This window comes from Chelmon rostratus, chromosome 16, assembly GCF_017976325.1.
Source record: "Chelmon rostratus isolate fCheRos1 chromosome 16, fCheRos1.pri, whole genome shotgun sequence".
In the NCBI taxonomy this organism is placed as follows: Eukaryota; Metazoa; Chordata; class Actinopteri; order Chaetodontiformes; family Chaetodontidae; genus Chelmon; species Chelmon rostratus.
In genome coordinates, this window is record NC_055673.1 from 15,536,361 (window position 1) to 15,562,976 (window position 26,616).

Below are 26,616 nucleotides of genomic sequence, written 5' to 3' on the forward strand. Positions count from 1 at the left end.
GAAATGAATTGAGGCAGATGTTCCGCCCTATTAAACATACCTACACATCTTCCTAGCAACTGGGTTCAAAGAGATTAAAGGGTTAGTTTGCCCAAAGGACACATGTTCTCACTTACCTCTAGAGTTTTTTATCAGTGCAGATGGATTTGGCTTTATTTGCCAGATATCTGTCAGATAACACCTGTGTGCTTTTCCTTCTATTACAAGTCAAGATGTCTGCTGTGGAGAGGAACGGGTCATCGTTTGCGGTGCTCAAAGCAGCTCGACTTTCTGTCTGTATGTCCTGGTTTCTCTGCTAGTTTACATTCTCTACCAGAGGAATGGTCCCAGTACAAAGCTCCAGTCTCAGGGCTGCATTGCATTGCAGCATCGAGGTCCAGATCCTCTTTTTAAGAAGAACTTGAAGAGCTCATTTTTAATACAAGCTGATAAGGCTGGGCGTCATTTGAAAACTGCTACAGATAGCAAACATTTAAAAAGGAAACTGCTTTGTGAGGTTTATTAAAGTTTATTTGTCATAACTTTGTTGATAAAAATGTAAAAACAAATCTGCAGACATGAGATTGATGTGAAAACACGAACAGGCTGCAGGGCTGTTCTCTAAAACCCGGAACAGATCGGCTTCAGGATTTTGAAATGTTACATATACATATTTATTGCAAAGAATATCCATATAAGACCATTAGGGTTTGAAAAGTCTTCTCCTGAAGCTCAAGACAGGTTCCAAAACAACTTAATGGCATTTTTTAATGTTTTACTTGCTTTGATAAAGATTTACAAAGTTTAAGACAAACGATAGCACTAGTTTTACCCTTTGGCTTAGCTAAATGCATTACCATCCAAAGTCCCACTTTAAATGACACAATAACATTTGAGCCTGTAGTTGAAATACCAATCAGATTTAACACTTATAAAGTTCAAACTTTATTTGGAGTATGATCAGGGCTTTGGCATACTGCAGCACTGAAGATAAGGACCATAAGGAGGGATGCCACAGTCACATAGAAAACATGAACAAATTGGCTTATGAAGACGAGAACAATGACGATGACTGCGCTCGTACCCCCGACAGACTGAGAACAAGAAGACAAATCAAAGGGTCACGTGAAAAACAATACACTATAAATCACCACACTGATGAAAAACTAGCAGAAGAAGACAAAAACGAGACAAAATTAACAGACAAAGCGTTCGATCTTGAAAACTTGTTTTTTCTTTACATACTGGACGAGCTGCGCACACGCGGGCCTTCTAACCTCCTCTGGTCCTGTGGAGGAAGAGTTTCCCGCTGGCTACGCAAAAACACTAAAGGATTACGTTTTATGGACGCGAAAATAAAATACAGCTACGCAGGTTTCTCAGAAATGGCAACGATGCGTGACACTGACAGGTTTCTTGGATAATAACGGCTAAAGATCTTCTAATCCAGCTCGGATGGTGGCCCTAAATCCTGAAAGTCCACGAAGACATAAAGACTTGAAATCAAAGGGAAACGACTACAAAATAAGACGTTTAACTACGACAATAAATTAATGCAAAAATATGGCCCGAGTAACGCAACCAGATGTTTTGTTTCATCCTCACTGGAATTCCACGTTGAATAGAAAGATCTTTCATAAAAAGTTATAAAATAAATAAGCACTCTTTCCCTTTGAGTTTTGAGTAGAAAAAAAGTTGCACAGTGTGCAGGCCCAAGAGGAGAAAGAGCGATTAGAGAAGTTTTTTTTGTTTTTTTAAAATTACTATTATTTACTATCTCTCCCCTCTTCTCCTCTTCTTCAGCCTTTGTGTTCAGAAACACACTCACACACACAAACACACACACACACGCCACTGGGTCAGTGTGACCCGCTCAGTGTGGTCGGTGGGAGCACTGCAGCTGGTCCTCAGTACACCCAGTTCACCGGCACCCACTGGGGTTCACTGCACAGTTTGTCCACGGCGGCCTGTAACGTCTCGAAGGCCTTGTCCAGGTTGTCGTTGACGATGGTCAGGTCGAAGTAGTGGCTGTACGCCCTCTGGATCCGAGCGCTCTCGTCCACCGTCTTCCTCAGGTCCACGTCCTGCCAACGCACACGGGACAGGTGAGTGGTGGAAACATGGACAGCCTACAGACCTGAGATACCCTTCACTGAACGAACGAGCTGTTGAGGACTGAATATCATATTATACTACACAACAATAAATAAAGTTAGCTACATCTCATCCAAACACAACATGAAAATCAATGTTTATGTGTCAGTAATAATTATCCAGTTATATAAAATCATATATAATACTCTGAAAGGGCGCATTAAAGGGGTAGTAAAAGGGTCATTCTTACTTTCTGTAAGTGTTACTGCTATTTCTGCTTGTTTAACTTTGACTTGTGAAGGAGAGCCGTCACACTGTGGTGTTGCTAACTTTAAAGCTCACCTGATTAGGGTGCCTCTCAGTCGCCGCCCCATGGGGGTATGGATATGGATGTGTGAATGGATAATCAGGCATGTGTCTGATTTTCTTTTCTGGGTGGCTCAATTAACATTAGTGTGTGTGTGTGTGTGTGTGTGTGTGTGTGTGTGCTGAATGTGGGAGTTGTTCACCTACCGTGAGTTGCTTCGTGGTGATGCCTGCGTCCACCACAGCTTTGTGCATGGCCTTGAGAGTGTCGAAGTCTGGGGCTGCGATGAACACCACGTAAGGCATGAACTCGGCTGTTTTCAGTACCTTCAGAGCCTGAGGAGTGAAACGGGAGGCGACGTTATGTGCAGCCGAATGTTCTCCCTCGAAAGGCCCCTCATTTGTGTTCAATGCACCCCCAACATGTCCAACCTTTGACCCTTTCTAAGCCCTCCTCTCACCTGTGGGTTGACATCCAGGATGCAGCTGCGTCCTGTGGACACCACCTCGTGGATGGACTCGATCTTGGTGCCGTACAGGTTGCCGTCGTACTCGCCGTGCTCCAGGAAGCGGCCGGCCCTCACGTCCACCTCCATCTCCGTCCTTGTAGTGAAGTGGTAGGAGTTGCCGTCCAGCTCGTCGTCGCGGGGCCGCCGTGAAGTGTCTTAATGAAACGCTCAGTTAAAGGTTTGCTCGGCTTTCTCGTGTCAGTGTGTGGCATGAGGTGGAAATACAGACAAAAACCAAGCGTGACATACAAGGTATGGTGGTGCCGAAGCGCGTGGGATGGAGGACCATCAGCCGGTTCTTCAGGCTGCGTCGGCCCACGCCCTGAGCGCCAATCAGAACCAGCGTCTTCCTCTGGAATGGCGGCACCTTTGCCACTTCTTCGTAGATCTGCAGCTCATGTCTGTCAAACTCTGTTTAAACACAGGCACAATTATTAGCCACTGAAAGGAAAAGACACAAAAGATGCCCGCTAAAAATCAACAGCGTGAAAGTGTTCTGACCTGCATTCTTGGCTGTCAGGTACATCATCTTCTTCTTCTTTTTTCCAGCTATGGTTCCACAAAGGATCCCTACAAAACAAGACGGAACATTTATGCAGCTGCACGTGTGTGCTATTACAGCATTTGGCCAGAAGAGGGCAGGCAAGGACCATTTTCAAAGTGTTGGAAACGTTGGCTGCCCAGGCCTTCTTGCTATTAATCACTTTTCGGTGGTAAAAGCTGTAGAAAAGTGACAGAAGCCTGGCAGCAAACCAGTTGACAGACTTCAGGTCAATCCATCTATTCAACATCAACACTGCTAAAGAGAGAAACAGGAAACTTTCAGATGTTTTCGCTCTAACCGAAGCACAGCTCACAGTGTTTACTCAGAGGTCAGGTGAGAGACGCACACACTCACATACCTGATCCATCAAAGTCTCGAGGGACAAAAGCTTTCCTCTTCTCTTCCAAGAACTGACTGGGTATCAGTCCCGTTGCCCCACCGACCACATGGCACGCCTGCCACAGATCACAGATCAGTTCAGTCCAGTCTGGAAATCTTTAGGAGGGACAGGAAATGAATGGATGAAAGCTCACCTGCCACCAGTTGGGATCCTCTCTGTTGACAATCTGAAGGATGTCGCCTTTCTTGAAGGCCATGCCCGCCTCTCGACAAGGGATCAGGTTGTCATTGGCTGGGTTGTAGTCAAAGTACGGTCGCACGTACACCTGTTAGGAACACGTGCACGGTTTTGAGTCTTTGCCTGAATGAATTCATGCTTTGTTTGTGGTCGTGGGAAAGTTTGTCTCCCTTAAAATATATTTTAAAAAAAGGTTCTGCGCCAATAAAAAGAGAGAGAGACAGGCTCAAGCTCAGCAAGCCGTCTCACACACTGACACGGTAACAGCGGCTCATTCACACCCGTTACGTCCCACACTCCACCCGACACAGCTGTTCACGCTGCGCCAAGCGGCGAAGGCTTTTGCCAGGAAGGGTAAGTGCTCTGGCCAGTGTATTAGATTAAACAAGCAGCCAGGGGAAGCAATAAAACAAGCCAGTAAAATATACAGTGCAGCGCGCCCTGAGCCACAGAGCAGGAAGTGATTTTGCATTATGTCTCATTCAGTTTTACTGCTTCTCATTCAATTTAAACCTTATAAGCATTTCCAAGTTTACGTCTATTTGTTCAGGAGGCGCAATATCTTCAGGATTTTTCTTTTTCAAATCAGTAGCCTTAACTGGTCGAAAAAATTTGTGGTGCGCGCATGAGGGAAAATGTTTAGAAATATCATAAATTACTGTACTTTTCATGTGAGGGGGCATGAGATTACAGGAAGTGTGTGTGTGTGTGTTTGGAGTGTGTGCAAGACACAGAAACAGCTAGTGTGACCTAGATAGCATGTGGAGTGTTATTAATAGGGCTCCCAGGGTTCACATTCCTGCGCAGGGAATTGTGGGAGGGCCGCGGGACAGATCACCAGCCCTGTACCACTGCCCAACATCTGCCACTCATTACATAAGTGTGTGTGCGCTTGTGCTGACGTTCGCATTTCATTGGACGTTCCTGTGTGCGTTTACCTGCGGAGGTGCAGGGGCGTCGCGGTAGCTCGGGAGTATTTTCAGAGTGATGCCTCCGCTGCAGTCTTTGAGCATCTCCTGCAGCTCGGTGGGGTTGTTGCCGACGTCCTTGCCGTTCACTTCCTTTATAATGTCGCCCACGTGCAGCAGGCCCTGCCTGTCAATCATGCCGCCGTGGAGGATCCTAGCGATGACCAGGTCGTCTTTCTCCACCCGAAATGTGACGCCCTGAGACGTGGGAGAGAGCAAGATGATGCTGAGCCTCTGCTGCTTGCCTGCACGCTCACCTTCACCCACAGTCCTACTGTTCTGACACCCTTAATGATTCAATTAATCATGTAGTCAAACACTCGCCTCCAGCAGTATCCACACACACACACACACACACTCACACAAACACTTTAGTCTGTCTCGCTCTGCTCACCAGTGGCTCTCCGGCCTTCTTTCGGATGCCAATCATGCGCACGGCATCAGCCTGCATCAGGGCGCTGTTCACCGCCGCATCATTGGCCATCTCAGTTGGGGGCGGGACTTCATAGCACTTAGAGGCCACCATGTCGTGAGCCTCCAACAGAGACTGACAGAAAGAGGGAGAGAGTGATGATGATTAAAGGGATACTATGTAAATTTTGAAAGAAGAAAATTCACATTCTTCTTCTTACAAATGATAAGTTGAGTTCATTTGCGCTAAAACGCACCTCTGATCAAGTCAATACATGCAGTGGTTTTGCTGTTACAGCCTCACTTGGTCTGCTATGACCAGCTGCTTGTGGTGGCTAAAGTTTGCTAATGTTAGCAAACTTAAGAATGATATTGCTCAGTAAGTAACATCACTGCAGAGACTCCGCTGTACTTGCGCTACTGTTGTGCTATGTTTTAACACTGAGCATTGTCCTGTAATTCAAAACACTTGCTGTTCGGGAAAAGCCACACAGGCTCACTGTAAATGACGCCAACTGAGCTGCAGCTTAATGTTGGAGAGCAAAAAATGTGATGATCGCGTGTGTAAAGTGAAAAATGTCGACAAATGATAGAAAAAATGTCTAATTTGTGATGCTGCGGCATCTGTAGCAGTTTATCAGCGTCTTCTGGCTTTGATTTTCTAAAAAAATGAAATAATTAAAATGTCAACATCAAGCCGTTTAAAACACTGAACGAGGAAGTCCTGGATGTGCCCGAGTTAAAAAAATTAAACAAAACAAAAAGTAATCATCTAATGGCTCAAATCCCAAATATGGATTACCACCAAATTCTAATCAATTAATGCTTGCTTTGCCGACTATCCATCCAGTGATGTTCATCCAAGCCTGTTTGTTTATACTACTAGCACTACTTTTTAAAATTCCTTTCCAACTATTAGACAAACACACAATCTAAAACAACAAACAAGTCTGTAAACACACTCAATATGATGTAATATCTGTTTCTCGTTCCCTCTCTCTTTTCCTACGAACCCGTCTCTCCCTCACTCCCACTCACTCTCCCTCCGTCTCTCAGTAGGTCAAACGGGTCTTATCCTTCAGCTTACTGCACAGAGGACTCTGATTGGTGCAGAGGCTTCGCTGGACTCAGAAGCCACACTCCGATTGGTCTAGCCTGTGTAAAGCCCCTGGTAGGTCCAAGGATAAAGGTTAATGTCCTACTGATGCATGAGGCCGAGATCCAGAACATCAGCTCTGTGCTACTGTAACTACAGTCAAAACATTACAAATCTAGGCTGCGTTTAATGTTTAACAAATGTCAGGACTAACCTCTCAATCATGCATGCATACGGTGACATATTACAGTATTCTGGCATTACACATGTAACTTGAAAAGGCTTATGAGGTGCCCATAGGCTGAGCAGTAAAATCAGCACTTAATGTCAGTCAGTGGTGTTGGAATGCAAAAAATATATGACAAAAAGTGATCCGAATAGCGTCAGCTGGCACATTTCTTCCAAACACGTTGGCTCACCTGGAAGTGTGGCTCCTGGAGGATCCTCGACAGCTCCGCCGCGCTGTCGTCTTTAACCTTGAGGCTGCTGATGTCGCCCAGGATCTCCGTCACCAGCTCCACATTGTTGTCCTGCACCGCCTCCAGCTTCACTTCCTCCAGCTGTTCGTGAGCCTGGTGGAGACGGAGACGCTCAGGGAGGGCAGTGTGTGGACGGGTGGTTGTGTCTTCTCCCTTCTGACGCTGTGTGTCGTGTTCGTATTTATTTGGACGTGTGGATGAAATAATGGACCTGACGTCTGTTTTGCAGTGGCGGCTGCTGACATTATACTGGATTCCACAAACAGATAAGAGCCGACTTACTGTGGGGTTGTTTTGCTCCATAAGCAAGCTGTCAGCCTCGTGTTACAATGTTAATCAAAGGCATATTTGTTTATGTTTAGGCAACTGTTATCTCTACAAGTTCCAGCCCTGCAGGGAGCAGCTGAATGGCAGAAAATGACAACAGCCTGTGTAGCGGGAACGACAGCTGCCCTCTAACTGAACTCACTACACACTAGACTTCCTGCAGCAGCGAAGATGTGTGTTTTAGCAAATAGTTTGTTTGCAGGGGCGGTGCAATACATGCACTGTCAGTAAAAAAGCAGCTGTGTGCAGATGCACCGAACACTCTGTTGGTCAAAGTCTTACTGTACTTCAGCGCCTCAGCCACAACGAGCAAAGCTCTGCTGGGAGCGGCGGGGGGCGAGGGGGCCGGGCAGCGGTTAGTGTTAGCCCGCCATCTGCTCGCCCCCAAGCCATGTGTGTGTGCTACCTTAACCAGGGAGCGTACAGTGGGACTTTCCATGATGCCGCGCAGGAAGAGCAGGTCAATGTCTTTGGCGCCCGCGGAGGTGGGAAGGTCACCCAGATTATCCAACACCTGCTGCATGGCTGGACGGCCGGGCCGAGAGACAGAGAGACAGACGCAGGCAGAGAAAGAGAGAGTGATAAGAAGAGTTAGCCAGGCGTGAAAGTCAAACAAAGTATAAACACAGACACATAAGAGTGTTAAAGCTACTGCAGCAGCTGAGAGGGACTGAGCGTCTTTACCAGCCTCCAAGTTTCACGTTACTGGGCCACAAAGCTTCAAATTAAGAGACTCATATATAAATATTATGCAAGACTCTGATCGTTTGTAGTCCATTTGCAGTCCATTCACTGTCTTCAGTACACCAGTCACATCACTTCGCGCAGCTTTAATGTCAAATTAAAGCTCCATCTGGAGGTCCATTAAGTCTGCTCCGTTCAGAATGAGAGCAATTGCCTGTGTTCTCAGCTCAGACTCCCACATGGAGCATGTATATCATTCGTACACATGCTGAGAAACAGAAACTGCAGGATTCAAATCATCTCAGCTGTTAGAAAGAATCTTAATGATGTCTGTTGAGTTTTGAATTCTGTGCACACAAGCAGAGAGAGGGAGAGGTGTGGACAGCCAGCTAACGCCCTAATGCCAGGGTCCCAAAGCCCGCGTAAGCCCATTTAAGACACTTAAAGCCCTGGGAACGTGTGTGTGTGTGTGTGTGAGCGTGTGTTTTTCTGTCATTATACACTTATACGGGTAGTAAATATGTCCAGTCAGCACTTGCATACAGCTGATTCACTCTATGATTTCTCCACATTTTGCTCCACTAGCCTATGATCAGCTGTAACCTTGACTCATGTTGTCTGTCATAAAGTCAAGTCTAACACTTCAATGTGCTGGATAGAGAAAAAGTTTGACTTACGTAATTGCTGCCTTGCCTTTCCTTACAAAAAAAGCTCATAGGAATTTATCTCATAAATCCACATGAAATGTGCAGTTTTGGATATTTTACATATGAAATTGAAGCCATCATGTGCAAAAACACATTTTAACTCAAATTTCAAGTTCTTTTTAGAATGATTCACATGTAATATCTCATGTGTAACAGCATTTCTCCTGATAATTTCACATATCAGTATACATGGTTTTTGGACATACTATAGACAGCAGGACATAATGTATCACATGTAATTTAAACACGTTCTCACATGTGAAAATATGACTTTAACATCTGCTCCTCTTGTGGGGGTTGGGTAGTATTTTTCATTCCAAATCAATGTGTTTCTGTATTTTAGATCGCATCAGTTAAACTGGAGCTTGACAGCATCATTCATCATTCATTCATCACACACACGAAATATCACACGGCTGCATGATTAAGAGGGAAGAAAGAGGGGAGATCGGTGAAAATGCAATTTATCTCACAATGAGGCGAAGACCTCACTGTGGCTTGACAACAGAGCACAGACAGACTGCATAAACAGGAGGCTCCATGCAAAAACAGCCCTTAAATATTTATGATCCTCGTAAAGGAGGAGGGAGGTTAAAAACTGCACTGCAGACTATTAAACTTGTTAATCCATAAAGCAATACATGTACTGCACGGCAAGAGGGAAACACAACCCAAAGCTTGTAGTATGGACGGGATATTTGGCTCCTGTGGGGACCCCACACTATGTTTCACAAGCTAGAGTAAACACAAAGCCTCAGAGCAGAGCTGTAATTGTAGTAAACACATCCACAAAAACACATAAACTAGCATTAAACCGCCACCTTGATTGCACTACATTCACTCGCTCGATCCCTCACTCACAGTCAAGATTCGTCATGTTTCAACCTCCTGAGGAACAGTTTCCAGCCCTCCAAACTTTCCAACCTGCAGGGGGGTTTCTAAAATGTGCAACGCTCTCCCGTGTTCCCGAAAGATCGAGCGTGCACGAGACAGACTTGCGCCCGCACATCCAGCTACGTTAGACCTGACCTCGCTGACATTCTTGAACACATCTGACCGCGAGACCTCAGGAACACACCAGCGTAAACACTCACAGCTGGATCCCTCCTCACAGCCATGTTGTTGTGCTCTCTGCGCTGACCTTCACCCACCCGGTCAGCTCATCGTGTCGCCGCGTCCTCCACCGCAGGAATGTTTGCTCATCCCAGCCCGTCCGACGCCCCCGCCGCCCCCACCCCTCGTCCTGCCACGTGTACTTGTGTGTACATTACTCATCCCGACAAACAACATCGGGATGCTTCTCTATCCTGTGAGAGATTGGAGATGAACTAAAGCCTCCTGCCTAAAGTCTGTATAATCCTATGAAATATGGCGTGGAGATATAGTGCAACCACCTACCAGCCTCTTGCTAAGCCTGGCCTGAAGAAGTTGTAAAAGCTAAGAGATTACAGTTACAGTGGAGTGTTTTTTTCCAGGCAGGTTCATTCATCTACATAATGATTCATCCTGCTTACCTGCTTTTAATTCCTCCCACTGTGGCACTCTGTTTTTTTCTGCAGTCTGTCTCACCATCTAACCAACGCCTCTGTATGTACACCTACCCGCTCTGTGTGCGGTGAATGCCAAGCAGACACTACCTGCTTACGGATTCCTATCTCTGCCTCTCAAGGAATGCGACACCAATCCCAGGAGAAAAGACCTGGCAACCCGTGTTGTACGTGGCATTATTGTTTTTCAGCTCACAAGATGGCGATCATGAGAGGACAGTGACTGGCACATAAGTAACATAACCATATGAACTGAACCTCCTCCTGGGAAAATGGTCACAGCAAGCAGTGACTCCATGCTGGGGCTCTGCAGCTTCTAGAGGCTTCTAAGATAATATGAAAAAACACTAATTACATGTGAAGTCAGGTGTAGAGTACATGAAAATTAACTAGTTAGCTAGGAAGCAGAGAGATCCAAACCATTCTCTTTATAAATCCATGGTGTGTTAGCAACAGCTAGCTAAAATAAATGAATTAACAGTTCAAATAGTTAGCTTAAGGGAATGAATAAATGGTTGAAATAGTTTACAGAAAGTAGTAAATGCTTTTAAAAGATACATAGTGTAGACATAGCGACAGTAAAAGTGATGAATGTTGAAATAGTTAGCTAACACCTTTAGCTAATGAATGAACAGTTGAAATAGCCTAGTTAGCTACAACTAATGACTTAAACAGTTGAAGTAGCTAAAACTTTTAGCTAATGGATAAACAGTTGCAATATATTAACATTAGCTAAAAGTAATGGATAAATAGCTGAAATAGTTCGCTAAAACTTTTAGCTAATGAATAAACAGTTGAAATAGCCAAGTTAGCTACAACTAATGGTTTGTAGCCGCTGAAATACATAGATAAAACTTTTAGCTAATGGGTAAACTGTTGAAGTATGTTAACATGCACCAAAAGCAATGGATAAATAGTTTAAACAGATAGCTAAATTAACAGATAAACGGGTAAACAGCAGACTCATATGGCTGAAATAGTTTCAAGTGTTAAACAGTTGAAATGTGGGTAGATAAATGCTTGAAATGTGTTTTTACACTATCACTGGGAACTTGATGAACCAACCGTAACAATGATGGTAGAAGTATATTAATAAATCATAATGCTTTATATAATTATTGGTGTTAAATAACTTTTAGTTTAAAATCTATTTAAATGAACACTTTTGAAACATGTTGACAGGATAATTAAGTTCATCAGACACTAAATGTTGGGACCAATGCTCTAAAGGATCATCAGATCGTCTGCATTTAAAGATAACTAAAAAAAATCTGACGACCACTTCACTCTGTAGGAGTTACTGCCTTCTGATTATGAATTTTTCATAAAGCCCTTCTGTCAATCCCTCCCTCTCAAATTTTAAAATAAAATCAAAGACTACAATATCTCTCCGTTCATCTACATTTGTGACACTCCAACTCTTTCTTTCCTCACCTCCAGACGTATCTGGCTCCTGGGTGGACTGCACGGCCGGGGGCCCCTCCACGCCAGGCTGTCCCGGGGAAGTCATCTCCACCTCCTCCTCCCGTACCCCATTGGGACAGGCATCCTCCATAGCTGTGACCATCGCCAAGCCCTCCTTCTTCCTCCCTGCTGCCACAAGTATGCTAAGGCTAACCACTAGTAAACCACCAGTAGCTCTGCAACTATGTCTTCTGTCCTCCAATCGTCTTGTCTGGCACTGCTGACCCGCTAAACTCCCAAAAAACAGAGAGTGCAGAGGAGAAAGAGGGGAGGGGGGGAGCGAGAACAGAGAATGTAAGAAGAGACACAAAGAGAGCGACAATAGAGTGGGATTAAGATCAGGGGATATTAAGAGACGAGGAGGGAAAGAGGAGTGGAGAGGAGGAGGAGAGATGAGGGGGTAATTTAAGAAGAAGGGTAGAGGCCGATGTGAAGATAAGTTCGGAGAGACAGGCATGAAGAGAGACAGAGAGAGGTAGAAAGCTGGATCGCACACACAGATGTGGACATGCGTTCAATGCTTGTCAGTCCCCTCCCTCCACTCTGGCTTTAATACCTTCCCTTCCCTTCCCAACCTTCACCCCCCCTCTGTTGATAACACACACACACACACACACACACACACATAATCCCACAATCCTCTCCTGCTGTTGAGGGCCTGCTTGAGTACCCCTCCTCTTGTTTCCCCCGACCCCACCCAAAGTCCAGTTGCCCCCCTTGTCTAGACCGAGGCACACACACACACACACACGCACGGCACTTGAATGTGTCATTATGTAAGTAATCTTACATAAGTAAGTGTTAGTGAAGGGGGCTTGACCCTACATTCCCATTCTGTTCCTCGTTCCTGCTCTCATTCAGGCTGCTCATGGTTTGGACGCCCCGCTGCAGCGACGTGCAGAAACTCTCAGCATGTGCAGATTGTGCTCGGACGTATTCCCTCAGCGGTCGTCCACCACCTTAAAGCAGCATGTGTCAGCCTAATGGGAGCTTTTTCGCTCTCATTTTTTTCTTTGGTCTCTCTTCATCCTTAAATTAATGTGCCCTTGCACCTTACTTCTTGCTAAGTCAGTAGACTTGAGGTGCTGACTGGATTATGCACATTTAGGGCTGTAATTTAAGATGCTTTGCGCCTGAGCTTAAATACTTTTGGCCAAGATGTACTGGTGCAGTACTTTCTTAGAAGGAACCTTGTTTTATATATATATATATATATATATATATATATATATATATATATATATATATATATATATAATATTCTTCTCCCAGTGCCTCACTTGATATGAAGATGTTAGAAATGAATAATTATTACACATAGAATAAATGCACGAACACTTCAAGGACAGAAATGGCAACAACAGTTGTCTACAGTCATGCTAGCAGCTCTGTGTACTTAGCAGCCTAAGTACAGCCGCTACAGTCATGCTAGCAGCTGTACTTGGGCATGAGCTGAATGCCATCGTCAGCATGCTAACATCAAAATGACAAAGCGAACCTGCTAAAGTTTAGGAAGCATAATGTTTGCCATGTTTACTTTAGCATGTTAGCATCCTAACATTTGTGCAGTACAGTTTAAAATGATGAGAAATTGAACTTTTGACCTGATGCTGGTGCTTGATGAAAAGTCAGAGGATCGACAGCGTTATCACAAATTATCTAGTGGGGACCCTGAATCTCTATATTACATTTTATGCCAATGCATGCAATAGATGTTGAGATACTTCACTGGATAAGTGGGAGCTTTGACCGATCACCAAATTCTTTAGGATTTATCCTCTGGGGAGAATGAATGACTGCAAAATTTCAGTCCATCTCATATTTGTTGAGACATTTCAGTCGACCAAAGCCGACTGACTGAGGGCCAACATTGTACCGCTAGCATGACTAACAAGCAAGAAGCTGCTGCGATCTGTTGAAATATCAATGCTGCACAGGAAATGCAAAAGAGGCAGCTCATACATCCCAGTGTTACGAGTCATCTGAAACAGGCCCCTCCCTTTCCGCGTCCATCAAGCCCCTCCCTCAGCGGCACAGCTGTGCAAAGAGCAGATCTGTGGACTGTAATCCGCCCCGCCTCTCCCTCCACCCAAGTCAACCCCTCCCCCAACCCCGGGACATGAGATTTTAATCCGGCCACGAAAGCACGGGATTACAGAATCTCCCTCTCCTTCTCTCACCGTATCCAGCGTCCAAACATCCCTACATGCCGAACAGTGTGATACACAGCCTGCTTTGGCAGTGGTTTACTCATGTACACTGAGACGGTCTGCTGAAATGGCTTTTAGCAACCGCTGCCCCTGACCAAAGTGTGAAAAGAAAATCTATAATGACCTTTTAAATTAAAATAATAGGTTAATTATTAATTATTCAGCAATAATCTAATTTCTGCATTAACACAGCACTGAGTGAAAGCACGCTGGTATTTCATGAATAAGAAAGTCAAAGTTTGGCCAATGACATAACAGATGTGCTTTCTGCCTGCCATAGATTCATAGGCAGTAAATAAATATATGCAGATCTTTGTTATATAAAAACTGTAACTTCAGTTTTAAAGTTTTAGATTAATATTAGCATGGCCCTTTAAGTAATATCATGAACCTTGATATCCACATGGATATATAAACACATGCTGCTTCCTTACTTCCTTTAAAAGTTGCTTTTAAGAGCAGTGGCCAGCACATCCTTGCTTCACAGTCTGGCAGTCCTCCCACTGAACTGACAAAATCATGTCAGAAAACATTTCCCCAAACGTCTCCAATGTGTCAGCACTGAGGAGGAGGTGGGGAGGAAGCTGTGTTTACCTGTGCTAGTCGGTGTAGCCCAACCTCAGTCCTACTGGCTGCTCATCAGTCGACTGTGAAGAGAGACAGAGAGGAAGATAGATGTGTCAAGGTTTATGAGCCTCGTCCTTATGAGACATGAATATTCAGTCCTTCTTGTGTTCCCGAACACCAGTTTTCATCATTCCTCATGCACACACTTGCTTAAGCATTCAGACACATACTCGCGCTCATCCCTCACACACACTCCACGACTCCTTCTTTTCCCCCTGTGGATTATCTGTTTCATCTATCTATGTCAGCCCCGTCTCGCAGTCTCGTCTGCTCGACTGAGGCCGTTGTTCGCTCAGAGCGATACACGGAGTCATCCAGGACGATTCATTGTCCTCGGCTATTCGAGGATGCCCGCATCATCAGCTGGCGCGGTGCCGTCGACGTAGTAAATGGCCACTATTCTCTGGAAGTAATGACAAAGCAGAATGCATTCATCCTCGCAAAGACTCTCCTCTCACTTTCACTTGCAATCCCGAGCAAACGCATTAACACACACCTTCTATATGTGTATCACGCAGAACTAGACCTGAACGTAAGAGGATCAGTATTATTAGCTGATATTGGCTTGTTAAAGATATATTTCTATCATTGCAGATGTTGGCTGGAAAACAGATGCAGGACACAATGCAAGAAGCGGTCCTTACATTGTGGAGTTAGACCGAATCAGCCAGGCTGATATCTCATCTTATTGGCAGATGAATGACAAGGAATTGCAGATACATAAACTGTGTACCAGAGCACTGTGACAAGGGAAACATCAACTGTGTCAGGATGTATCTTAGTCACAATTCTTTAAAAACAAACAAATCGAAGATGTCTGTATCGAGGTAGTTTGTTTAAGGGATGTGTTATGGGCCGTTATCAGATTTCTCAAATGTCAATGTCAGAATCCAGCCATCATTACCTGAATTAGTTGACAAAGACAATCTCAATTCAAGGTCCATTTACTGACTTGTTCTGGAGCTTTTGGCTGTATTAAAATGGCATTTATCAGCACACATCTGCTACATCAACTACATCTGCTGCTGAAGACTGTGAAAGAGGATCAAACCCCCCCTAAAACAAGTAAGAGGAACTTGAGTTGAGAATGTTTTGTTGATGATCAAGAATAAACTGTCAAGTTCAACTAACCAGAATGAATTTTACTAACATGCACTGCTATCTTGGTATCTGATTTAGCCCTAAATCACTGTTTCAAATGTCATTTCTTCACCTCTTCTACTCTTTCTATTCATCACTAACTCTCGTTGTGAACAGAAAGGACTGCAACAATCCCAAACCCCACTGTACGACATTTAGGGCATCATCTAATAGAACCGCAATGTCTGGCAGTGCTGAATCCATTCATGCTGCTCTGAATAGCCATTGTGGAATGGACCGTTGGAAAATGCAAGCCAGCGAAAAAACAATGAAATGATGTGATTACAAATAACTGATCCCTGCAATCGCCAGCGAAACAATAGATTATCACTCTTCCACGCTTCATTTCGTTCAGCCTCCTTCTCTTTTATTCTGCTACCCTCTCTCTCTTCCCCCGAGGAAAGGAAGGAACGTGTGGCGGCTGGATTGCTCGATAAAAATCTACCTGCTCACAAACAGTGTTTCGTGAAATTCAGAATATTTCTCCTTCTTAGTTTACATTCGCAGACACGCTCAGGAGGAGATCACGCCGTCCACTTAACTTTGGACCTTAAGCTCCTCTCTAGTCTGGGTCATACCAACTGAATCTCGACTGGAAACGATCTGCGCTCAAGTGCCAAAACATTTACAAGGTGATTACAACACAGAGAGGAAGTCTGCTCATCACTGGCTTGCCATTATCCCTTTTTACTGTACTGGGGTCTTTTCATCCATCATGGCACAGCTAATTGGTCCTTCATTGTGTGAAAGAAAGAGAGAGGGAGTGAGTGAGAGGTCAAGTCATTACGCAACGCAGATTACAATCAGGCTCGGCACGTTCATTGGAAGCGAAAGATATCCGTCGGAAGAATGTTAATGGAAGCAAAGCCGCCGCCGCAATTCCTCATCAAATCATCCGCACCACGGAGCAGGAGCTGGGCCAATCAAAGGGCCGAGCAGGGAGAGGGGCGCAAACAGAGTAGGTGAAACTCTCAAGCAGAATAAAGATGGGAAGGGTCACGACGTGATTTCCGAGTATAAAAGTGGGCAGAGGGAGCGAGAGAATTTCAGAGGAATCAGAGGAGATTCAGAGCGAGAGAATGAGGAACAGATAAAAGGCACATTTAGAGTCCCGATGGAGAGGAGAAAGAGAGAAGAATCCTCAGAGATTAGATAGAGCTGTGGGAAAAGCCTCTCAAGTCTTGGGGGAATAAGAGGAGGAGAGGGAACAGATGAGAAAGGATGAGAGGTAAAAGGACAGCGGGAGTGATCGCCGAACGCAAACACCTTTAAAGGTGTTTCACTGTGTCTAGAAACTGCCAGGTGTCTGTGCTTCTTCCTGTAACGGTTGCACCAAATGATCATCTCCTTGCATGTGAGTGTCCATGAATATATCCCGAGAATATGCTCTACATGAAATAGACAGCGGAGAGTTTGTGTACGCATTTATTTGCATGCAAAAGCTGGGTCATCACAAGGACCGGGAACTGGGTTATAACACGCAATTCAGTTTTTCACGGGCAAAGTCGATCTGTCTATCATTGATTTCAACTCTGAGCATGCACTCCCCCGGTGTCCTTTTATCGCCATCGCTGTGTGCTTCTCTTTCCTCCTCTTGGTACAGAGGGAAAAATCACAGGAAGTGTGTCATGTGCGATCCGGGCTGCCATTGGCTGGCGCGGAGGAAAGGACGAGTCAAACAAAAGCCCTCTGAGTGCCCCCTGGTTGCCAAGCACTCAGATGATGGACAGCTCATGGAAGGGAGATTACGGAGGGATCAGAGGGTTTGTTTTTTTGTACAAAACATCACCGCTGTCTTACACATGTAAACGTGTGTGCGTGTGTGTGTGCATGCGCATATGCACGCTATTAAAAGCACAGACAAACATCAGCAGGCTGTGTGGTTTTAATTCCTCCGCTTCCAGTCACGCTAGCAGGAAATCTCGCCCCAACTCAGTCTCAGCGAGCGCATTTTGTGAATTTATAGTCAGGGACGGAGGGCGACGCAACAATCCTGAAACACAAACACACACACAGAGTGAAGCCCGCAAAGCATCCATCCTGGAGAGACCATTCAACACTCGTCCATAAATTCTCTTCACCTCTATTCTCTGCCTGATAAAAAACCTTACTCTCTGCCCTTCCAGTGCTCCACAGAGCCGGAGGCCCCGGGCCCTCAGAGTGGCCGTCACTCCCCGTTCCTCTCAGTGACTTGAGAATCACAAAAGAGGCTGGTGAGCCTCTGTCCTGCCCGGGAGCCCACGTGTCTCTTCATTGGCTGACTCCAGGGCTAGCACAGAGCAATTAGTAAACCTCCCTGAGCACTGAGCCACAGCGCTCCCACTGTATGACACTAGTATGGTAGTGAGTGCTAGAGGGGCACAACATATTGAAGGAGGAAGTGTGTATTTATGGGCTGATGTGTGTGTGTGTGTGTGTAATGACTGGCTATTCATATAACCACCCCCCTGCTACAACCAACCCCATCCTGTCCTGCCTCGCACCCATCACCCTCTGCCTCCAGACAAACCCTATGTAGGTCACTCCATGTGCTAACACAGCCGCTCAATAAGAGGATTACTCTGCTGCCCCCAAGATGGCCATCTTAGCAGATCAATATCTGCGGAATATTTACCATAAACATGTTTTCAAACCAGTTATCACTCCATTATTGCAGCCGTTGATGCTTCTGTCCATCGATAGCTCCTACAAATGTGATGAGAATGCAGCTCTCTGCTGATTCATGCCTACCTCTACACCTCACCTGACACTGCACTCTAAAATTACCTCTGTTAAACGCAAAGGCATCAATTGTTGCATCACTGCACTTTCCCCTCGTCATCAGAAACGACATCGCTCTTCTTCTCGGTGATGTTACCAGCTGGCGGGATGTCTGTGCTTTGCCACGCAGCTTGGGATGATATAATTACACGGCCGTCCACAGCTCGTCGAAACCCTCCGGCACTGAACGTGCGGTGATCTCAATAATGAGCAGCCCGTAAGTTAATTTAACCCGCCACATGGCCGTGCCTGCTTCCCCTCAGTCCCTCTCCCTTCCCAGCCTCCTGCTACTGATCGTTAGCATTAAGGAAAAGATGGGGAGGGGGGCGCGAGTGATGCAACAGCACTTAACATGACTGCAAAGTTTAAAAACGAGAAAACTGATGTCGTGTGATGTTGGATGGTGAAAATGGGCTGCGAGAGGAGAGAGGGAGGGAGAGATAAGCATTCGCTGCACGTGTTTGCCTGTTTCTCACTTCATATGTCATATTTCTGAATGTTGGCGAGAGTTGCAAACACATGCATCTCCTTCATTGCATATACAGTGGTATCTTTACGTGCTGGAGCTCCTACACTAAAAAAGAATGATGGCCTTAATTCATCTCACTGCAGATCAGTTTCCAGCAGACAACACGTTGGTACCTCACGCACGTTCTTATTTTGTCACCTTTCCCATCGTCATCAGTGTTACACCACAGATTCAACAGTTCTGTCTTTATTCAGGCGATGGAGGACAAACCAAGCTGCCTTATCCCACATGAATAATAGTATCGTTTATTTTCGGTGGGGTGCCCCTTTAAGGCCTTAGTTATGGATGAAATCTGGTGAATCTGCACTATACGCTCAAGCAAAAACAACAAGACGTTGACTTGCCTTGCAGCAATTCTTACACACGGTTCTTCCCAAAATACTGCTCCTCTCTGTGTACAGGTTAGTCATTTAGTTGTGCCTTTTGTTGACATAGATGCAGTCAGTCCACGGTAGCTGTTATAGGGTCAGTTATGTGCTAACTGTAGGGAGGTGCAGGGCAGGAAGGGTTGATTGTATGTGTGTAGATAACAACCCTCTGATACATGTGTTGTTCATAGCTGGAGGCATTGAGTCACTCCAGTCTCTCTGTGTGTGTGTGTGTGTGTGGGTGTGGGTGTGTGCATCCCTTTCTCTATCTCTCTCTTAGTCTACCCCTTCCTCCTTTTTTTTCTGTACCGTCTCCCCCATGGCTGTGTATTAATAATGGAGGAGTAGAAGCTTCTGAGCGTTGGATTGGGTCTCTGAATGACTCACTGACAACTCTCACACGCTCCAACATTGGGGGCATGTGTTTAACTCGAAATCATGTTTTCTGCCGCCCTGATGACAGGAAGGAGCGCGCACACGAGGGCTGAGAAGTCCAACTTGGTGCCTTATTCCACCGATTTCGGAAGAACAATAAAGGTCATCCTGGATCCTGATCCTGAAGCCTTACTGGATATCCTCGCCCAGGCACTCCAGGCACTGCAGATTTACTCTAATGCACTAAACTGTCTTGGTCTCCTTCCCTTCCTCCTTTTGTTCCTCTTATTAGATTCAACAAATCTGATTAGGGCTTATTATAAGACTGAAAGGAAGAGAGAAAGACTCATAAACTGTAGTTTGGATGCAACAAGATCCATGCAACCCCTCTCAGTGGTCTATTGGCCTTTATTGCCCCTCCCATGAAGGATCCCCAAGGATGTTGCGTATGTGCATGGGCTTCCCCCATCACGTGCGCGAGGCTAAACAGCTTACAAACCCTGCCAAGTGACCCCGTCCTCCCCGGAGATAGGAAGTCCCAAGATTCATTGAGAGCTGCACGGTCTGTTGTGATATATGTGAGCTGTTTTATGGTTCCATTAAGTGCTCACATAAAGTGGCCGTGACACCGCGTTAGTGCATTATTATTAGATGGCGCACTCGTGCGTCTCGGTGGAGCACAAAAAATAAAAATCAATAGCACCGTCTGGCTGCGCCTCCGGTCGGCCAGCGTGTGCCAAGCCACCGGTCCCCTTCTCCGTTTACATCCAGCAGCAGCAGCTCAATACAAGCTCAGCTTTGTCTGGTAATTGTTGCGAAAGTTTTTCCAGACAACACAATAATAGAAAATGATCTACCTGGCGCACATATTACTGCGTGTGACAGGTTACATTAAACGCGCACGGTGTGTCTTCTAGCCCACCACCCTTTGCTGGTAGATTTTGCAGTCTGTCATTTCGGGACGGTGGCGCGTTCCAGCCCCCTCATCCCGTCAGCACCGTAACCTGCAGCTCTTCCCAATCGTGGATCGACGCCACGGCTCTGACGCACGGCCCCATCCGTGCGCCACACGCGTGCGCTTGAACCGTGCGCCAGATCCGTGCCAAAACGCTTGCGCCGTTTGGGCTGACCAGACAGCTGTACGCTCACACCAATCCTGCCACACGTGCGGCCATTTTTTGCTACCCATCCGAGCCATTGTGGCGAGCGCACACTTCGGACTACAACCCACCCGCCGTATCCTTCCTCGTGATATGCAGGAAAAGGGAAAGGACGCGTCCGACTCCTCAATAGACGCCCGACGCAGACCGGTATGAGTCTGAAAAAACCCTGCTCTCAGAGCAGGAGCGGGCTCTATGAGGGACAAACCTCCCCTTCTGTCAAACTCTGCTGCACCTCAAACACGGCAAAGTGTCTTTGTCTCCCATTCGGGTGCTTGGGGGTGAATGAATTCAAAACCTTCACATCACAAATACGATCGCCAGCCGCCACTTACCTGTGTATCCTGCGTGCGAGTTCGCGGTAGTCCACCGACCGTCCCGGTTGGACATTCAGGCCCCCCTCAGCTGTCTGTCCTGGTCCCGCAGCAGACTACCAGAGAACACGACGCCAATCAAACAGACACGCCCCGCCTCCTCATCTGACGTCATGCGCCTCCGACCAATCACAGCTGAGGCACAACCCTCGCTAAGTGATTACATTTTAGCATATAGTATTTCCTTCCTAGCACAATGTCACACACTCGTCCATTCACATAAACACATGTAAGCATAATTTCAAGCGCGTCATGTAGATTATATATGAACGACGGCTACCACAGAAAAGTATAGGCCTAACTAGGAGTCTGCAGGCTAATATTCACAGTATATAAAGCTATCATAAAGCTATAGATTGTATTTATTAAAAACGTATTTTTTTTTGCTTTGTTTTGACAACAAATACAGTTACACGGAGCCATATTTATGCAAACACCCAGATAGTTTTGAAGTAGGGAACTCAAAATTCTCTCTTGAGTTACATAAAGGTGGTAGTAAATTAATGGTATGTAATGTTAATATCCAATTAATGTAATGACACTCTATGCTAGCTAATGCTACGTTAGTAGCAGCGCCAACGGTCGCGCTAACTCAATTAGCGTGATTAATTCCCACATTTCCAGATTAAGTGGATAAAGTTAGGTCCCACAGCAGCCTTAAAAAAAACTTTTACGAGACTCCATGCAGTGTCCACATTCATTTTTCATCTACATACCACATAAAGACACCAAGGGAGAGGCAGAGAGCGGCTTCAAGCCTTGAATTCATGGTTCACTGTCAGGTACTGGCCAGGTGTTAGCCTTCTATTTTACTAATGGTTGAAAAAGTCTACTTGTTCCACACTTTTTTCCACATTAATAGCCCACCAAGAGCTCATTAGCTCCCCTCTGAATGTTTCCTCGTCCTCTGGGTTAGCCTCTCTCGTCTTCATTGCAGACTGTATGTCTGCAGCGGCTCTTAGCCGCTTGATTTGTGCTCTGCGGGCTGATTCGATGTCAGGTTGCGGTAGCCTAACCACTCGTATAATTGCAATAATGCTCCTGGAAACGCCATTTCTCCCTTCATTTAGTTTCAGAGCAGGCACTTATCCTTACGGCCACAAGAGAGCGCCATTAGCTGCCCAATTGGCAGCTTTCAAATTGACGTTTTCTGACGATACAAGCTTTTACAGGACCAGTCATGCCGGTTAGACCCAGTTTGAATGTACTTTCCGTGCACCTGCCCCATTATCCAGAGACACGGAGCTGCATTAGGTGGTGCCGTCATGGATTTCAGCTGGGAGGCGAGGTGTGGCACAGCAGGTCCAAACTTGATCTCGTCATGATGGGGAGACATCAAGAAAACAGTGTCTGATGTGTCAGGAGAGCAGCTGTAAAAGCCACTTTCACACCGGGGGAGCGTTCAGGACCAGCGTTCTCTCTAATCCGACAACTGGCTGACCCAAATCAAACAATTAATCACACAGAATGTATAATAAGATGTCAGTCATCAGTCACTGCACACATTTTCTCTCATTTTGCACACAAACAGTACACGACTTGTCCACGTTTTGGTGAATTAACACCCTGACTGCGGTTTGTGTCAAATCAAATGTCTTTTCAAATACATTTCTTCAAACAATTAATCTTTAATAGCACAATTATACAATACAATCAACATGCCCTCCCCCCATTTTTACTTTTATGTTTCACAGATGATCACTCTGAATAAACTATTTACAGTTTTATGGCACATACTATAAGCAGTCGTGACTGTAGCTCATGGCTATGGAGGTGGGGTCGAATAGAACAGACGTGGCGGCTCATAGAGGTAAAAGGGGCAGAGGCAGGGTGGTCATTTGGCGCAGGAGGGTATGGAGTGACGGATGTGCAGAGGTCAGAATGTCAGCGGCGGCGGGGCAGCGGTGAAAGCCGACATTGACGACGGCATCACCACAATGATGGGTCATATCTGGTGAGAGAGAGAGAGGAGCAAAGGTCAGCGTCAGCTCCCTGCGAGGGTTAAAGCGGCGTGGAGCTCTTACACTCGCAGTCTGAACACACACCTCGACTGTGGAAGCGTGTCTGTGCTTTCCTTCAACAGCAGCTCTGAGACCAGCGTGTCCAGCATCTCAGGACTGGACCTCTTTCCATACCTGGGACACACAAAGAGACAGCAGAGGTGAGGATGAATTAACCGCTGAGGGGGAATATAAAGGGCATAGCACCAGCTTGGACCTTTTGGTTGTCAAACATCACAAAGAAAAAGAGAGACTTTGGCAGAATTTAGGGGGAATAAAAAGCCGAAACTACTGCTCTGCATGCCCTCATGTCATATGTTCAATTACAAGCCCAGTGAAGTCTGCACACAGTCAGACCCAGACCCTGCAGGGGCAGGCGGGAGTTGCATCGCAGGAGGTCTTATTCCCCTTTCTGTCTCTCAGATGATAAGCCGTGTCGGCGCGCTCGTCCCCCCCTGGGTGGCGACGCGCCTGCAGCCGCATCCAAGCCCCTGACGCTCAGCAGAAAGCTGAAAAGTGTGCGATTTGACACGGTGTGCTGGCCTTGGCAGTCATTTCTCTTCGGGCTTTTTTTTTTTCTACAGGTGGTAAATGGGCAGCGGGGGTCTCCTGCCTGGTGACGAGGTGTAAGGAGCTGCAGCCATGCAGACCTGCAAAATTTAACTGGCAACAGGCAAAACTTGAGGTAGATTATGGATGTGCTCCTGATTTTGTTTGTTTGAGACTGTACCAGAAAATGCCAAACTTTCCTATAATTATTAACCAGTCGAATGATGGACGAGAAACAGAAGAAAATATAAACTTTTTTTCCACATTAAATATATATAACTTTTGTTGTGGAATCTGAGAGCTTCTAGCCATCATGCTAAACAAGGCACCATAATTAAAATCCACCTTTCCTACTAAGACGAACTGGGAAGTGACACAGCGTTTAGGGCTATGGGACAAAATTGGACAAATACACTGAAGCGCCACTAAATTTAGATGCATGTTTTATCTAAAGCAGCCGTCTCATTATGTTCAGTGGTTATACATTTGCAGTACAAGTATAATAGAATAATGTGAGGGAGCTATGAACAAGTGGGGTACATCTTAAGATGCAAAGCTGATTTCAAATGAACTCCATATTACCAACAGCAAGCTCTCTATTGTGCTGTTTTCTTGCAGAGAGGTATAATTAGTCCACCTACCTCTGTCTTGTGATCAGGTTGATGTAGTGTCTCAGGGCTGAGTAGTACTTGGCCAGCTCGTCCGCCGGGGCGTCCTCCCCGGGGTTCTCCGGCTTCACCGGGTATCCCTCCGTCAGGGCGCCCAGACAGAGCAGCGCCCACAGCAGGAACCCCAGAGTCCCCAGCCAGCTCACCAAGTTAGGATGCATCTGAGCGAGCACAGGAGAAACTGTCAGTCCATGTCACATCACTTGTCCCACTGCGCTTTAAAAGTCCACTTTCCATTGTTAAAATGATTTTTATTTTTTCCTGAGCTAAGATTAATCTCTGTTCAGCTTTGAAGCCATTGACTTGAGGATATATTTATAATTAGTCGGACTAAAAATTATGCAAACATTATAATAAGTGAAAGATTTCCAGTAGCAGGAGTCTTGCAGCTGCATAACCAGCAGACAATCGCCAAAAGCCACGTGGAGAGACCCTGGAGAAGTTTCATAATTTCATGTCAAGGTGTCTGTAAATCAGATGTTCAGGTACTTACATTTCCCAGAGGGTCAGGGGGAGATTGGCGCGCTGTCCTGTGGCGTCTCCTGTGCGCTTCTGGGCGCTTGGTGCGCGCTGGGTTTTATATCCGTGTGCGCAAGAAAAAAAAACAAAAAAAAACGCGTCAGAGCTGCGCTCCGGTTAGCGCAAGTCTCTGCCTTTCTTCATGTGAACGTCACCGGTGATGCTGTCATTAGTGTGTTTTTCATGCGATCTGTTTGCATCCATTGAAAAGATGTAAAACAACAACGTAGACTAAAAATAGAGGGAGTTAATAAACCCTGTTAGACCAAGCGGGATTAGGGGTGAAGTGTTTTTAAGAATGTGGCCAATCCTGCTGCTACTGTTTTGGATACCAACCAAATAATACAAGTGCCCCTAACGGAACATTACAGGGGTGTTGCACCAATAACATTATAGAAAGTATGATAACTTCATGACAAAGTCGCTGCAGAGCATCAGAGACACACTATTCCCTTTGGAAATGTTACTGAACCAAGTTTCTGTGTTGTTTGTGTTAAAAAATCATGTTCTATGTCTCAAATGCAAGTGTGTGTGCATACACACACAACGCACACAAGCACACACGAACTTGGCACACACACTCTCTTAATAACTGTTGCATTCAAGCACACACTGTCAAACAGGATTGGGACACGCATGCCGAGTGTGATGTTTTGGTGTTTATGCGGCTCCTCTACGAGGAAGAAGATGATGAATTATTTCATAATCAAGTAGTGATTCTTCTGCATAATGAGATCAATAATCCCATCTGATGTCACAAAAGAATGGCAGTAATGTAACACCGTGGGTGAACTTCAAGTGAGCCTTCTACAGGCGGCCTCCTTGCCAAAAGAAGCTATGATGACGCCTCGGGTGATCTGGAATAAAAAGGTCTCTAACAGACTCCCGTGCGCAGGAACCCTTTTTTGACACGCTGTTTGACTGAATCGGTCCACTAATTTCATTTTGCATTTCACTCCATCAGATGGGAAGAGAGGCTGGGACACTCAATGTGAACAAAAGGCCTGAATGTGAATATCGAGACATGTCAGTCAAAGAAGAGCCCAATCTCCCAGAAACCCACTTAATAAGAAAACCCAAATAGCACTTCAAGTGAATATGTATCACTAAGTGCTTCATTTACCTCCCATTCATAATCCTTTTGTATATCTGCTCGCAGCCATGTAATCTGTAAAAATCAGTATTCTTCAGCAGTGCTGCTTTTTAAGTTGCTGCAGAGGATGTGGTAAGAGCTTTTTCTATAACACAGGATGCTAAGAGGGAGATGAGCAATGAGACACAAGTGAGAGAACGTGGAGCGCAAAGTCATGACCGAATCACGAGGATCGCAGGCAGGAATTAGAACTTATAGTCCTCTTCAGGGGATACACACACACACACACACACACACACTCAGTGACTCGCTTCAATAGGTGTAACACTGTTTTTAAGCACACAGCTTGAGCCTACATGTGAATGCTGAAGTGTCTGACATATGAATGGAGCAGATGTATAAAGCACGTGGACAAAGTTGAGAGGTCAGTTAGTGTTTGCTTCAAAATCAGAAGTGACTTTAAACTCAATATGATCATCGGGGATAGATGCACCGGCTCCAGGGTCCTAGACCCAGGTGACGTCTTAAGATCCCAGTGACTGCGCCCTCTCT

General features: G+C 45.7%; 2 protein-coding genes across 4 annotated transcripts; both read right to left on the minus strand.

The window, feature by feature from the left end:
- Positions 1-502: 502 nt before the first annotated feature.
- On the minus strand, positions 503-21,288 carry pals2b (protein associated with LIN7 2, MAGUK family member b). 3 transcript variants are annotated; one of them, XM_041954990.1, is made up of 14 exons: positions 21,197-21,288; positions 14,497-14,549; positions 11,663-11,920; positions 7,715-7,815; positions 6,904-7,056; positions 5,372-5,524; positions 4,948-5,175; positions 3,966-4,097; positions 3,791-3,887; positions 3,390-3,458; positions 3,138-3,299; positions 2,841-3,043; positions 2,587-2,715; positions 503-2,063 (listed from the first exon to the last, which is right to left on the minus strand). In XM_041954990.1, the coding sequence occupies exons 3-14, from the start codon at positions 11,793-11,795 to the stop codon at positions 1,887-1,889; spliced, it is 1,737 nt and encodes a 578-aa protein (XP_041810924.1). In that variant the 5' UTR covers positions 11,796-11,920; positions 14,497-14,549; positions 21,197-21,288; the 3' UTR covers positions 503-1,886. The 3 variants fall into 3 exon arrangements, with proteins under 3 accessions (XP_041810924.1, XP_041810926.1, XP_041810925.1); XM_041954992.1 differs by lacking the exon at positions 11,663-11,920; XM_041954991.1 differs by lacking the exons at positions 11,663-11,920; positions 14,497-14,549; positions 21,197-21,288 and adding an exon at positions 10,196-10,274.
- Positions 21,289-22,845: 1,557 nt separating this feature from the next.
- Positions 22,846-25,065, minus strand: npy (neuropeptide Y). Its single transcript, XM_041954864.1, has 4 exons — positions 24,946-25,065; positions 24,426-24,613; positions 23,281-23,370; positions 22,846-23,186 (listed from the first exon to the last, which is right to left on the minus strand). Exons 2-4 carry the CDS (start codon positions 24,611-24,613, stop codon positions 23,165-23,167), a joined length of 300 nt encoding a protein of 99 aa, XP_041810798.1. The 5' UTR covers positions 24,946-25,065; the 3' UTR covers positions 22,846-23,164.
- Between the last annotated feature and the right edge of the window lie 1,551 nt (positions 25,066-26,616).

What these genes read in the sequence shown, in the direction of transcription:
- npy (XM_041954864.1), bottom strand. Translation starts at nt 24,613, where the DNA reads ATGCATCCTAACTTGGTGAGCTGGCTGGGGACTCTGGGGTTCCTGCTG. An exon ending in AACCTGATCACAAGACAGAG is followed by an intron (nt 23,371 to 24,425) that starts GTAGGTGGACTA and finishes TGTGTGTCCCAG; the next exon opens with GTATGGAAAGAGGTCCAGTC. An exon ending in GACACGCTTCCACAGTCGAG is followed by an intron (nt 23,187 to 23,280) that starts GTGTGTGTTCAG and finishes CTCTCTCACCAG; the next exon opens with ATATGACCCATCATTGTGGT.
- pals2b (XM_041954990.1), bottom strand. Translation starts at nt 11,795, where the DNA reads ATGGTCACAGCTATGGAGGATGCCTGTCCCAATGGGGTACGGGAGGAG. An exon ending in ACGCCCCTGCACCTCCGCAG is followed by an intron (nt 4,098 to 4,947) that starts GTAAACGCACAC and finishes TGTTCCTAACAG; the next exon opens with GTGTACGTGCGACCGTACTT. An exon ending in TCGAGACTTTGATGGATCAG is followed by an intron (nt 3,459 to 3,790) that starts GTATGTGAGTGT and finishes CTTGTTTTGTAG; the next exon opens with GGATCCTTTGTGGAACCATA.